The sequence below is a fragment of the Aedes albopictus genome, chromosome 1, assembly GCF_035046485.1.
Source record: "Aedes albopictus strain Foshan chromosome 1, AalbF5, whole genome shotgun sequence".
NCBI lineage: Eukaryota > Metazoa > Arthropoda > Insecta > Diptera > Culicidae > Aedes > Aedes albopictus.
In genome coordinates, this window is record NC_085136.1 from 62,614,051 (window position 1) to 62,627,210 (window position 13,160).

General features: G+C 39.4%; 1 protein-coding gene across 1 annotated transcript in view; it reads right to left on the bottom strand.

The window, feature by feature from the left end:
* Positions 1-13,160, bottom strand: part of LOC109401938 (AF4/FMR2 family member lilli) — a 601,758-nt gene that overhangs the window by 284,460 nt on the left and 304,138 nt on the right. The window contains 1 exon segment of the mRNA XM_062844653.1: positions 8,681-9,374. Within this exon segment, the coding sequence (XP_062700637.1) occupies positions 8,681-9,374 (694 nt within the window).

Genomic DNA, 13,160 nt, shown 5'->3' on the forward strand with positions numbered 1-13,160 from the left:
CGGCCGACAGCCATTAGGCCAAGCGTCATACAATCAAATGCACAATATCCCGAATGGATACTAGGCCATTGAACCAAAAGACCATCAGGCAGAATGATCATCATGCCCTCACTGCCATACAGAATATACTTCCTGCTACTTATACTGCTCACTCCATCTGAGATTTTTACTTTTTAGGAATAGGCTGTTATTTCAAGCACACTGTTACATGTGTGGTTCAAATACTGAAAATGAAAACAGAAATGTTCCCTTCTTTTAATCAAAGGTTTTTCTTTCGAGTGGCAGAATTTAACACTGATAAAGAGTTGGTTAGCAACCACACTGCAAAAATAGGCTATTCTTTCGAATTAAACTGTTACGAAAGAATAGAACGTCCAATAAAAATCAACCAAAAATTACATTTATGCAATTCAGTATTATAATTTCTATTTTATACTATTCATTCCAGTATCATAATGATTTACTTTTCCGTACCGGTTCATTATGCAACTGAAATGAGTTGCATAATGAAAAATAGTAGCATAATGTTCATTATGCAACTCATTTGAGTTGCATTATGAACATTATGCAACTCAAATGGGTTGCATTATGAAAAAAATCATTGCATAAAATTTTGTATGAAACTCGTTGCAAAACTCGATTTTTTCAGCACTCTTCGTATTCATTCAACTCGGCAAGCCTCGTCGGATAAATGTACGACTTGTGCTGAAAAAATCAACTTTTTGCAACTCGTTACATAAATAACTATTATACTACAGTATGCGGCAGGAAAAAGTGTTTTTCAACTTCAAACCTCGTTTTCGTCCATTTGACGTTAACAAATCTATGTTTCAACGTTCCATGATCTCTAATAGGCTAGTTTTCTGAAAAGTTAATTGAAAATTTTCCCATTTTGGTCATTAACCTTTACAGAGCGGTGCCTGAAGCTGAAGACTATCAGAATTTTCAAACCGCAGAAAAGCACACAGGTCGCTAAATTTCGTATCTGATAAAACAAAATGTTTAATTTTCTCTACAGTATCATCAAATATATGTTCTTATTTCATCTAGTATGTGAAACTACATGGCTCTGGATCAGTGTGGTCTGGTTGTTCATCGAATTTAACCTTTTGGAGCCGATTTGTTTCGCCGCTGTCGATGCAACCTCGCTGGTGTCGAACACGTTTGTTATGCTCGGTTTCATTGCCGGGGTCATATATGACCCCTCCGGCTCCAAAGGGTTAAGCTAATTTTGTAACTGTTATACATAGTCATTTTGTTTAATGACCATTGGGCGCGCAGTTTATTGATACCCGCACATAAGGCTTACATTATCACATGTTAAACATCAAATATGTTCATTTTTATTTTTCAGTGCTAGAATATAGACATTGACTGATACACTGTCATGAAAAAATAGTCATATATATCCTATATTTAGCGTGTAATAGTCCCTTGAACTTTTCGCATTTTTTCCTGCCGCACCCTGTAGCAAATAAAACACGAACGGTGTGTTTCTCAGATAAGAAGCATGTTTTAATAGAAGCTTAAACTTCCCATTAGTCAAGCATGTGGGATTAGGATAACAGATGGGAACCAACGCCCAAAAATGGAAGATAATGAATGAGCGGAACATTCATTGGGGAATCCATAACTTCTCAAATGAAGACTTATGAAAGACTCTATGTAGTAACATCTGAATCTGAAAGTATACATATCAGAATCTTTGAGGAAATCCTGATCAACATATCCAAAAAGTCTCCGTGAAAATTGCACCGGATGTTAACTGGGACCATTTGGATGTTAACTGGGTTTGTCTTACGCTAACCTTACACTCATGTTTTCCTTTAGGAGTCCATCCAATTGCATTCCTCTTGGGATTCCACCAGAAATTCTTTCAGGAGTTGTTCCAAGATTCCTCTGTGAATTCCTTCAGGGATTCATCTAAAAGTTTCTGCAGCGATTCGTCCAGGAATTCTTCTATAAAGTCCGCCAGAGATTCCTCTAGAAATTCATCCAGGTATTCCTCTATATATACCTTAAGCAATTCCTCCAGAGATTCTACCAGGGGTTCATCCAGGAACTCCTCCAGGAATTCTTTCAGGGATTTGTCCAAGAATTCATCCAGGGATTCTTCCTGAAAGTTCACCAGTGATTCTTCAAGAAAATCCTCAAGAAATTTCTCTAGGGATTCCTCTAGAGATTCCTCCAGAAGTTCATTAGAAGATATCTCAGGGAATTTCTCTAGAGATTGCTCCAGAAAATCTCTCAGGTATGTCTACTGGAATTCCTTCAGGAGCTCCTCCAGGCATACCTTCAAGAGTTCCTCTAGAGATTTCTCATGGAATTCCTCCACGATTTTAGGAATTCCTCCAGGAATTCTTTTAGAAATACCTCCAGGCATTCCTCCAGGGATTTGTATAGGAATTCCGCCAGGGATTCATCTAGACATTCCTTCAGGATTTAATTATGGGACTCCTCCAGAGATATCTTTAAGAATTCCACCAGGAATTACCCCAGGAAATCCTACAGAATTTATCTCAAGAATTCTGGATTTAATCCTGGCATTTCCTCCAGGATTGCCACCAAGAATACTTCCAGAAATTACCCTAAGAATTGATCCAGAAAATCCTCCAGGGATTCCTTTTTGAAATTCTTTCAAGAATTTCTTCAGTAATTCCTCCATGAGTTTTTCCAGGGATTTTTCCGGGAATTCATCCAGGGTTTCCTTGAGGATTTTTTCCAGAAATTTCTCCTCCAGCTATTCCTCCAAGGATTCCTCCAGAGATTTCTCTAGGAATTGGTTCAAGGGATCCCTCCAGGAATACCACCAGCATTTCCTCCAGGAATTCCATCAGGAATTGGTCCAGGTATTTACCACAAATTCCATCAGGGATTCCTCTAAAGATTCTTCCAGAGATTCCTCCAGAAATTCCTATGATGATTCCTCCCATAATTCATCCAGATATTCCTCCAAGAATTTTTCCTGGAATTCCTCCAAAAATTCCTCTGGAAATTCCTAATGGAATTTCTGCAGGCATTCCTCCAGGAGTTCCTCTGGAGATTACTTAAGGATTCCTCGAGGAATTCCTGCAGGTATTTCTCTAGAGATACCTCATGAAATTCCACTAGGGATTCCTCGAGGAATTTCTTCAGAAATTCTTCGTCCAGGGATTCTACCTGACGGTTTTCCAGCAATTCTTCAAGAAAATCTTCCAGAGCTTCGCTAGGGAATCTTTTAGGGATCGCTCTAGGATTTCCTCCAGGAATTCTTTCAGGTATACCTCCGGGAGTTCCTCCAGGGATTTTCATAGGGATTTCACCAAAGATTCATCAAGGCATTTCTTCAGGATTTGATGCTGGGAATCCTCCAGAAATACCTTTAAGAATTCCACCAGGAATTACTCTAGGAACTCCTACAGAAATTACCTCAGGAATTCTCACAAAAATTAATCCAGTACAATTACAACGGCAATTTATCCAGGAAATCTTCCTCCCGGAGTGTATACACACGCATTATTTCAAGATCCCAGGGATTCTTTCAAGGATTCCTCCAGAGATTTCTCCAGGAGTTGTACACTGTTATGAAAGGCTGTTAAGAGAAAAAAATAATCCATAGATAAAATTTGTTTGGACAATTCAAACACAAACTGTTTATTTCACAGGTGAAAAGCATGTTCTGTTAGAAGTTCTGTTCTATTGTGTTCTGTACATACACGATGTTCTATTATATATATATAACTGACTTTGTAGTCGATGAAATATTAGAACGATCGGCATGATTTTTGCACGGTTCAATTCGACTTCAGGGTGGCTATGTTTAAATGTAGAAAAAGTTGGGAAAATCAACTACATAATTTATTTAAAACAAAAACAGCGACATTACTAAAATATGCATGAGATACAAAGAATTTCAAAAACAACACGATAAAATTAATATTAAATGCGCTAGATAATTGAAAAAAAAAACTACACCAGCACATTTAAAATGGGCAATACCAGGTTTGCCGGGTCAGCCAGTACCAGTATAGATCAAACAAATGTGTGTATTACAGCGTTTCTCAAACTATGGGTCGCGAGCTGATTTTTGGTGGGTCGCGAATGAGCGATATTGTAATAAATGTCTTAATTAATTTATAACAAACGGTATTGCTAGACATTTTTTTTTTCAAGTACTCTCATGAGAATCGGCAGTTATCTTTAAAAATTAGGTTTCACCCTTATTCTAAATAATAAGTCTTAGTCTGGGAATCGATTTGAAAACTACAGGTTTAAGATTCTGGTAAAATTACAGAATTTCCTTGTCTTATGGGAAAATGAGTTCAGGTTTTTGCTTGAAGTTTTCAAAAACTTAAATACCAAAAAATCAGCTAAAAATACAAAATCAATCTATCGAACGTTTGCTAGTCTTCATCGAATTATTTGTTTTTTTTTTTACGGAACTTCGGTAAAGCTAAATTTCGTTAAAATTTCCACAAATTTTGAGAGTTTGAACTTTCATAGACGTAGAATAGGTATTTAAGAAGGATCTGCATAAAAATATCAAGAGGACTCATTTGAATATCAGGCAGTACAAAAATTTCAAAAATTCTACTTGTTGTTTATCTACTCATCGTAAATATAAAATAGCATTCTTAACCCAAACTTTTTGATGGATTTCAAAACATTTGCACGAGAAAACACGACACAAAATTCTTGATTTCACTTTCTTTCATTTTAATGGAAATTATTGAAGTTCTGCTGACTTCTTCAAAGATTTTGTATAAATACTATATTTCCTTTGTTTCTAAAATGTGTGGTACAATGCCTAAATTCAGCGATGTTCTGTAGTGTTGTATGGAGCCATACTGGTTAAATTTTAATAGAAACTTGCGAACTTATCTTAAATTCTTAAGGTAAAGGGTTCACTGAAACTGATAACATGGGCACGATCATTTTTACTTTTACTAAAAGAAAAAGTGAAAATGATCGATAGAGGGCTACGTAACGCTAATTAATTTAAAAGTAGGAAAGCGATAAAATGTATTTATTCAGAAAGATTAGTTATTTAGTTAGTAAGTCCATTTTTTTTTAAATGACGTTTGTTATGAAAATACGAGCTGGTGGGTTGCCAAATTCCAAAACATTGAAAAGTGGGTCGCTAGCTGAAAAAGTTTGAGAACCCCTGCCTTAGCAGGTTAAATTTGTACATATTTGTGTATCAAGCAACGTTCAGAAACACGGATACCGCTTCAGGTATTTTTAGCATTTTCAATTAGTAGGTGTCGTCTAACGTAAGATATAAATAAAGAATCATTAGTTTTTTGGACATTCGTAACGAGTAGATGAAGTTTTTAAAAACTGGCACTGGTTGACAGTACTCAGAAGTTACATTCTGGGATTTCTGCAGGAATACATTCTAGGTTTTGCCCAGGAGTTCTTCGAGAGATTCCTTTAGAAAGCCCTTCTGAAATACATCCAGGAGTTCCTTCTAGAATTACATCAGGAACAGCTCCCGATAATCCTGCAGGAATTGGTTCCGAGATTCCTCCAAGAAATATTAGTGAGATTTTTTTGCGATTCCTCCAGAAATTTTTCAAGAAATTTATCCAAGATTACTTCGAGAATTGCTTCTGGGATTCCTCAGAAAGTTCCTACAGAGAAATTTATTACGATTTTGTTCCGAAGTTTCATCTGAATCTCTTACATGAATTCTCTCCAGGATTGTTGCTAGAACTGAGATTCCAACAAAAATTGTTTCAGGAGTTCCCCATGAAATTCCTCTTGAAGTTCGTTCAGGAATTTCATTACCATTTTCTTCTGATATTCCTTCAGTTTCTGTTCAGGAACTTTTAGAGGAATCTCAAAAGGAACTCCTGTAGAAATTCGTTTTAAAACAGCTGGAGGTATTCCTTAAGAATTTTTTGGAGGAATTCTTCCGGAAATCTTCAGTAGGTCTTGGAATACTTGGAATATTTACAATGGGTGTGGGCCCCGTGGCCGAGCGGTGAGCGGCGTCAGTCGTTTAGGCAACTCGTAGTCGTAAGCCTCGGAGTGATCTGCAAAAATGATCTGCAAGAATTCCATTAGAAGCTCCTGCAGGAATCCGGAAAGAAGTTTCTGGAGCGATTACGGAAAGAGTTAATGAAAAAATCCCGGAAGAAGTTGTTTGAGGATTGTGTGGTATACATCTGACAATGAGCATCTCTCAGTGTATTTAGAGTCTTTTCCCTCAATATGTCAACAGACAATTGTGAAGGCAAGAACATTTTCGTACAGCCTACGCTATCGACTGACAGCTAATGGCGAGATCATAGTAGGCCACGGCACTTCCTCTTTCTTCGGTCAGCGTTCGACCATATCGAGCATACTGCAGTGTATTGAGTCGCTGTGCTGGGAGATTCTCATCGAGAATCATCAGCAAAATTCCCAATCTAAGAAGGAACTCCTGGAGCAATTATGCCACTACTAGTGTAATCTTAGAAGAAGATCCTGGAGGAATTATAGAAGGAAATATTGGTGGAATTCGTGATGTGACTTCTGAAGGAATTCTAGAAGATCTCCTGGATGAATCTTATGAAGAATCCGTTAGTAAATTCCATAAATAACTCCTGAAAAAAAACCCATGCGGAACTCCTTGAAAAATAACATAAGAGAACCCCTGGACGCATCTGAAAATAAGTTCTTAAAAAAGTCCCAGAAGAAACCCTTGGAAAATTCCCGGAAGGAATTCCTGCGGGAATCTCACATGCATCAGCTACTGGAGAAACATTAGAAGAAACTCATGCAGGGAATTCTCGTAGAACTTTTAATGAAAATCCCAAAGAAATATTCAATAAACCCTGGTGAAACTCCTGGAAACATTTCATGAAGATCTTCTGCGAAACTCAGAGAAGAACCTTCTTACGGAATGCCAAAAGATGCTTATTTTTTGAGCGTTTCCTTGCCTGAATTTCCCACGCATCGAGATAGGCCAAGAAATTTCTTGCGATTTGCACTTTACCCACTATTTATCATCTTTTTCACTCATTCAGAGTTGTATGGTATCTATACGTATTATAATGTAACGAGAGTACAGCTGAAATAGAACTTGAAATAGTAGTTTACGCAACAAGGTGCAGAATGAAGATTGTTACAGCACGAGTCGTACATTTATCCAACGAGGCTTGCCGAATTGGATAATCACGACGAGTGCTGTAAAAATCGAGTTCTGCACCGAGTTGCGTACGTTTTTTTTGCAATTTCATAAACTACCACTTGAGGATAGTTTTTAACATTTTTTTCATCAAACTGCACACTGATGTTCATAGCCATGTTTAAGAAAGTCTGATCATAGCTATACTGTGCAGTGTAACAATTTTCCAAAATTGCGTCCAGGAAGCATCAAGAAGTTGATCAAAACTGAAAACAGTGTTGTAGTGGTTCATTACGCAACGCAAATCAGTGCTGTACGTGAGGTAAAACAGCCTATTACGATGAGAAATTGCAAAAAAAATAAGATGTTGAGGACCTGCATTGAAGGATTGTTTTGAAACTACACTATAGAGCTATAGACTTCCTGTGTCGAATTCGTGAAATCATGTATATTCGGTTGGAACTTGACTATTGATAACAAGTTAGTATTATAACCTTGGACATTAACGGATAAACTGATAATGAAGGTGACGAGGCACTGTAATTTCCATTTGAAAGTTAAATGCTTACAATATAATCTTTATTTTTTTATCGCCAATACGCCCAAGAAAAAGTTTATCTCCATCATTCACACCTGCAGAGAACAGTTTCCATTTCGGTCCTCATTTCTCATCATCCATAAGTTGCATTACATCGCTGAAACGGCGATGTTCAGATATTCCTAACAGTTCCAAGCTGTTAAATTTCCCCACCAAGGCCACACAGCGATACAACGAACGGTAAGCAGACTAGCAGCAGCGGGCGGAAGTGCCAACGCTATAAATCGACAGGTCTGAAAAGGGTTCCCTTCAACTTCTACCACGGGCGACCCATTTCAGACTGATACGGTGAAATCGAATTTACTTAAATGCCAGAAAGAGGAGTTAGACCGGCTACCGGCAGTGTCCGGGTCATAATTTTGGCATTCACAAAGAAAATTGAGTGATAAATTATGGGAAGAATGTCGGCACACACATTCCTCGTCGACAAAGTGGAAATAAACTTGCACAAGTCAGCAGCGGGGTTGCTATTTTTGGACGTTCTTTGTTGGGCACAAAGATGTATTTGAAAGTTTGACCCCGAAGTTATTCTCGAAACTTTTGAAGGAATTTCATTGCCAAGGAAAGTTCAGCGATGAACTTAAATTTTCCGAGAAATCAATTTGTCAGAAAAGTAAGTCGGGCGTCTGTCCGGAGAGTATGTATGTTTCGGGGGAAAAAAACCGTAGTAGGCCATGGACACGACTCGTAGGGTGATATGTAGAAAGTTGATTGATTGGAAAGGGGGCTAGCAAGCGGATGAGAAAAATCACTGACCGGAGGCTTGGATGCGTCTGCCAACGGATGTCAAGAATTCTTTCGGTCGGAAATTAAATTAAGGAACGAAAATGGATCACTGGAATAAGCTGATGCTGGAAACAAGCCCTCATCCTCCTTCAAGGGGATGGACGATGAAAGATAAAGTGTCATACAATCTCGAACAAATTACCCAAGTATGTGTTGAGCATTTTATGCGACTTAAAGTAAGGATCAAAACTTTCAAAACTTACCGCTAATTTTATAGCTCCTTCCGGCTCCGCTCCCGCTCGCCTTCGTCCCGTACTCAAAGTTCTTCATCTCGAACGAAGTAGGCGACCGATCGTCAATCTTCGAATTCGACTTGGAACGATTGATCCCCCCTACACCACCAGCAGGCCCTGGAAAACCCGTCACTGTCAAACCACCTCCCCCTCCACCACCACCTCCGGCAACGATCCCAGCAAGCGCCGACGACGACGGCGACCGATCCACTATGGCACTCTTGATCAAACTCAGATTCTTCATCGCTTTGTCTTCTTCACTTCCGGCACCACAGCCACCGAACCCCCCCAAATCACTTCCCGACCCACCCAACTGGTTCCGGATGTTGTTGATCAGCAGCTGTTGTTGCTGCTGCTGATTGTCCCCCCGCGTCGTCCCAAACGGATGAAACCCGATCGTGGCCGACGGAGGCCTATGGTCGGGGTAGGCCGGTTTGTTCCGGTGCAACCGGAACGAGCTGGACCGGCCAAAGTTGTAGTTGGTGTTGCCGCTGGCGAAACCCAGCCCGAACGACCGATTGCCGGTGTAGGATGAGGCGGAATGCGGAGCTGGGCCGGCACCGGGGTAAACGGATGAGCTGCTGCCGCTTCCGCTGCTGGGGGCACCCGTTGTGGCGGCATTGGAAGACCGATTGTAGCGACACTTTGTGCTGCGGGGGATGTCCTGTTTGGGATGGGAAAAGAGCAGTCGATTGTGTTAGTTTTTCGTATTGGAATGTTATAGAGCCTAAAATTGGCATTGAATGTGCATCTAATTAGCATAAAGTTTACATTGGATTCAAAGAGGCACTAAATTAGCAGGAAAACGGCATTGAATAGACATTAGAATGGTATTGGATTGGTATCGGATTGGTATTGGATTGACATTGGATAAACATTAGATAGGTAACCTAAGTAATAGTCAAATAGACTAGAAATGGTTCTTAAAACCACCATAAAACCAAAAACTGGTTTTATGATGGTTATCAAAATCTCTACAAGACTAATTGGTCATCAAATTGCCTCTTGGGAATGCATTGGCATTCAATTGGCATTGATTGAACTTCGATTGACATTGGATTGGCATTAGATTGTCCTCTCAGGATTCGGAAGCAGAATCCTCTCAGGATTCGGAAGCAGAATCCTCTCAGGATTCTGAAGCAGAATCCCTCAGGATTCTTAAGCAGAATCCCTCAGGAATCTTAAGCAGAATCCCGTAGGATTCTGTAGCAGAATCCCGTAGGATTCTGTAGCAGAGTCCCGTAGGATTCTGTAGCAGAATCGCATAGGATTCTGTAGCAGAATCCCGTAGGATTCTGTAGCAGAATCCCGTAGGATTCTGAAGCAGAATCCCGTAGGATTCTCAAGCAGAATCCCGTAGGATTCTGAAGCAGAATCCCATAGGATTCTGAAGCAGAATCTCAGAGGATTCTGAAGCAGAATCCCGTAAGATTCTGAAGCAGAATCCCGTAGGATTCTGAAGCAGAATCCCTTAGGATTTTGAAGCAGAACCCCGTAGGATTATGAAGCAGTATTCCGTAGGATTCTGAAGCAGAATCCCGTAGGATTCTGTAGCAGAATCCCGTAGGATTCTGAAGCAGAATCCCGTAGGATTCTCAAGCAGAATCCCGTAGGATTCTGAAGCAGAATTCCGTAGGATTCTGAAGCAGTATTCCGTAGGATTCTGAAGCAGAATCCCGTAGGATTCTGAAGCAGAATCCCGTAGGATTCTGAAGCAGAATCCCGTAGGATTCTGAAGCAGAATCCCGTAGGATTCTGAAGCAGAATCCCGTAGGATTCTTAAGCAGAATCCCGTAGGATTCTGAAGCAGAATACCGTAGGATTCTGAAGCAGAATCCCGTAGGATTCTGAAGCAGAATCCCGTAGGATTCTGAAGCAGAATCCCGTAGGATTCTGAAGCAGAATCCCTCAGGATTCTGAAGCAGAATCCCTCAGGATTCTGAAGCAGAATCCCTCAGGATTCTGAAGCAGAATCCCTTAGGATTCTGCAGCCGAATCCCTTAGGATTCTGCAGCCGAATCCCTTAGGATTCTACAGCTGAATCCCTTGGAATTCTGAAGCAGAATTCCTTAGGATTCTTAAGCAGAATCTCTCAGGATTCTGAAGCAGAATCCGCTCAGGATTCTGAAGCAGAATCCTCTCAGTATTCTGAAGCAGAATCCTCTCAGGATTTGAAGCAGAATCCTCTCAGGATTCTGAAGCAGAATCCTCTCAGGATTCTGAAGCAGAATCCTCTCAGGATTCAGAATCAGAATCCTCTCAGAATTCGGAAGCAAAATCCCGTAGAATTCTATAGCAGACTCCTTTAAAATTCCGAAGCAGAATCCTTTTGGGAGACTGAAGCATAATCCTCTCAGGATTCTGAAGCAGAATCCCTCAGGATTCTTAAGCAGAATCCCAAAATCCCGTAGGATTCTGTAGCAGAATCCCGTAGAATTCTGAAGCAGAATGCCGTAGGATTCTGAAACAGAATGCCGTAGGATGCTGAAGCAGAATCCCGTAGGATTCTGAAGCAGAATCCCGTAGCATTTATTGGTAATTTTGATTTAATTTTTTATTCCTATACCTTCCGATTGGACTTTGGGGCTGTCCATAAACCACGTGGTCATTGGCCAATGACCATTTTGTATGGACAAATTAAAAATTTTGTATGGACTAATGACCACGCGGGGGGGGGGGGTTGAAAAGTCCCAAAAAAATGACCACGTGGTTTATGGACAGCCCCTTTCTAGTTAAAATTTAGATTGGGCATTTGGATTAGACCTTTGAGTTTGACATTTTGATTGAACTTTAAGCATGAACTCTTTGTTCGAATGATTAGACTTTTGGGTTGGACTTTCAAATTAGGCTTGCTACGAACTCGTGAAGGAATTGCCGAAGTAAGTTCCCTCAAATAAACATTCTCAAATAAACTCCAGTAGTGGACTCCGGAAGAAATTTCCAAAATATTTTCTGCAAAACTCTCAAAGGAAACTTCAGAAGAAAGCTCTGCAAGATTTTCTGCAGTTGTAGAAGAAAAAAGAACTTCTAAATGTATTTCTGACAAAACTCGCTAAGAACCTCCTAGATGATTATCAAATTAACTTCTGGAATATTTACCGACAAAAGCCATACAGAAGAAGAAAATCGCAAATTGTCCTAAATAGAGGCATTTTCGATGGAACACCTGAAGAAATAACCGAACGTACTACTTAAAGGATTTGCAAAAAAAAACTCGAAAAATTAACAAATACACTTCAAATCCCCAAATGAATTTCTGATTCAAGAAATCTGATTTAGCTCCCTAAAGAATTTTGAAATTCACATCTGAAAGGATAACCGCATGATCGTTTGAACGCATTCAAGAAAGAACTCCTGAAGAAAATTTAAAGCAAACAGCATGACGAATTTCTATAAAAAAAACACTCGGAGAATTTGTATGAAATACTCCCAGAGGTATTGCCGAAGGAACTCCAAGGGAACTCACAATGAAAATTCTGTAGAAATTTCAAAAAAAGCTTGTGAAAAACAGAGCTCCGGTAAAAAATTACGAGGGAATATTTTGAGAAATTCCCAAAAAAAAAATTATGAAGAACTCTCAACGGATCGCCTAGAAAAATTTACGAAGTAGCTCTTGAAGTTGTTTCCGAACCAAATCCTGGAAGAATTCTTGAAGTAATTACTTGACAAAATATCAAAAAAATGGAGGACTTTCTCTGAGACCTCTTTTAGAAATTTCAGAATTCGAAACCCTTAGTCAAACACCAAAAACAAACTCCTGGAGAATTTCCCTAAAGACTCCTAGAGAGCTTTTAATTGAATTACTGACTAAATTTATAAAGGATCTCCTGGAAAGATTCTCTAAAGAAACTCTTAAATAAATTCCCTAAAGAACACCTGAGAGGAATTTTTGGAAAAATCCCTTGAAGAAATTTTAGAAGAAAATGCAGGATTCAAAATGGAATCATGGAAACTGCATTGTTTGTTGTTTGTTTGTTAATGTATTTACGACACTTTACACCTGAAGGGTGCATTCGTGTCGGGCCAAATTCCTTTTGCAACAGATTTTATCCTATTTCACATATTAGTTTACAAATTTTCGTATAACCTAGTTTCATGTAGGAATTTCAATAATTTTTTGACAACTTCTTCTTCGTTATTCAATGCATCTTGTAAACTTGTTTCACTTATGCTATTTTCTCGTCTTTCCTTCTCATATTTTCGGCAATCAAGGATCAGATGTCGCACATCCAAAGTTGTTCCGCACGTTTCGCAAGTCGGTGGGGGTTCCTTCTTTAATAGAAAGGAATGTGTTATTCTTGTATGGCCGATCCTTAATCGTGTTAGTATACGCTGATCAGCTGGGTTTTCGTGGTCCTTCCATTTATGCGTGTGGTGTTTTACTACCCGTAGTTTCGCGTCTCTATTGTTGTACCACTTGTTATCCCACGTAAGGCGAATACTTTGTTTG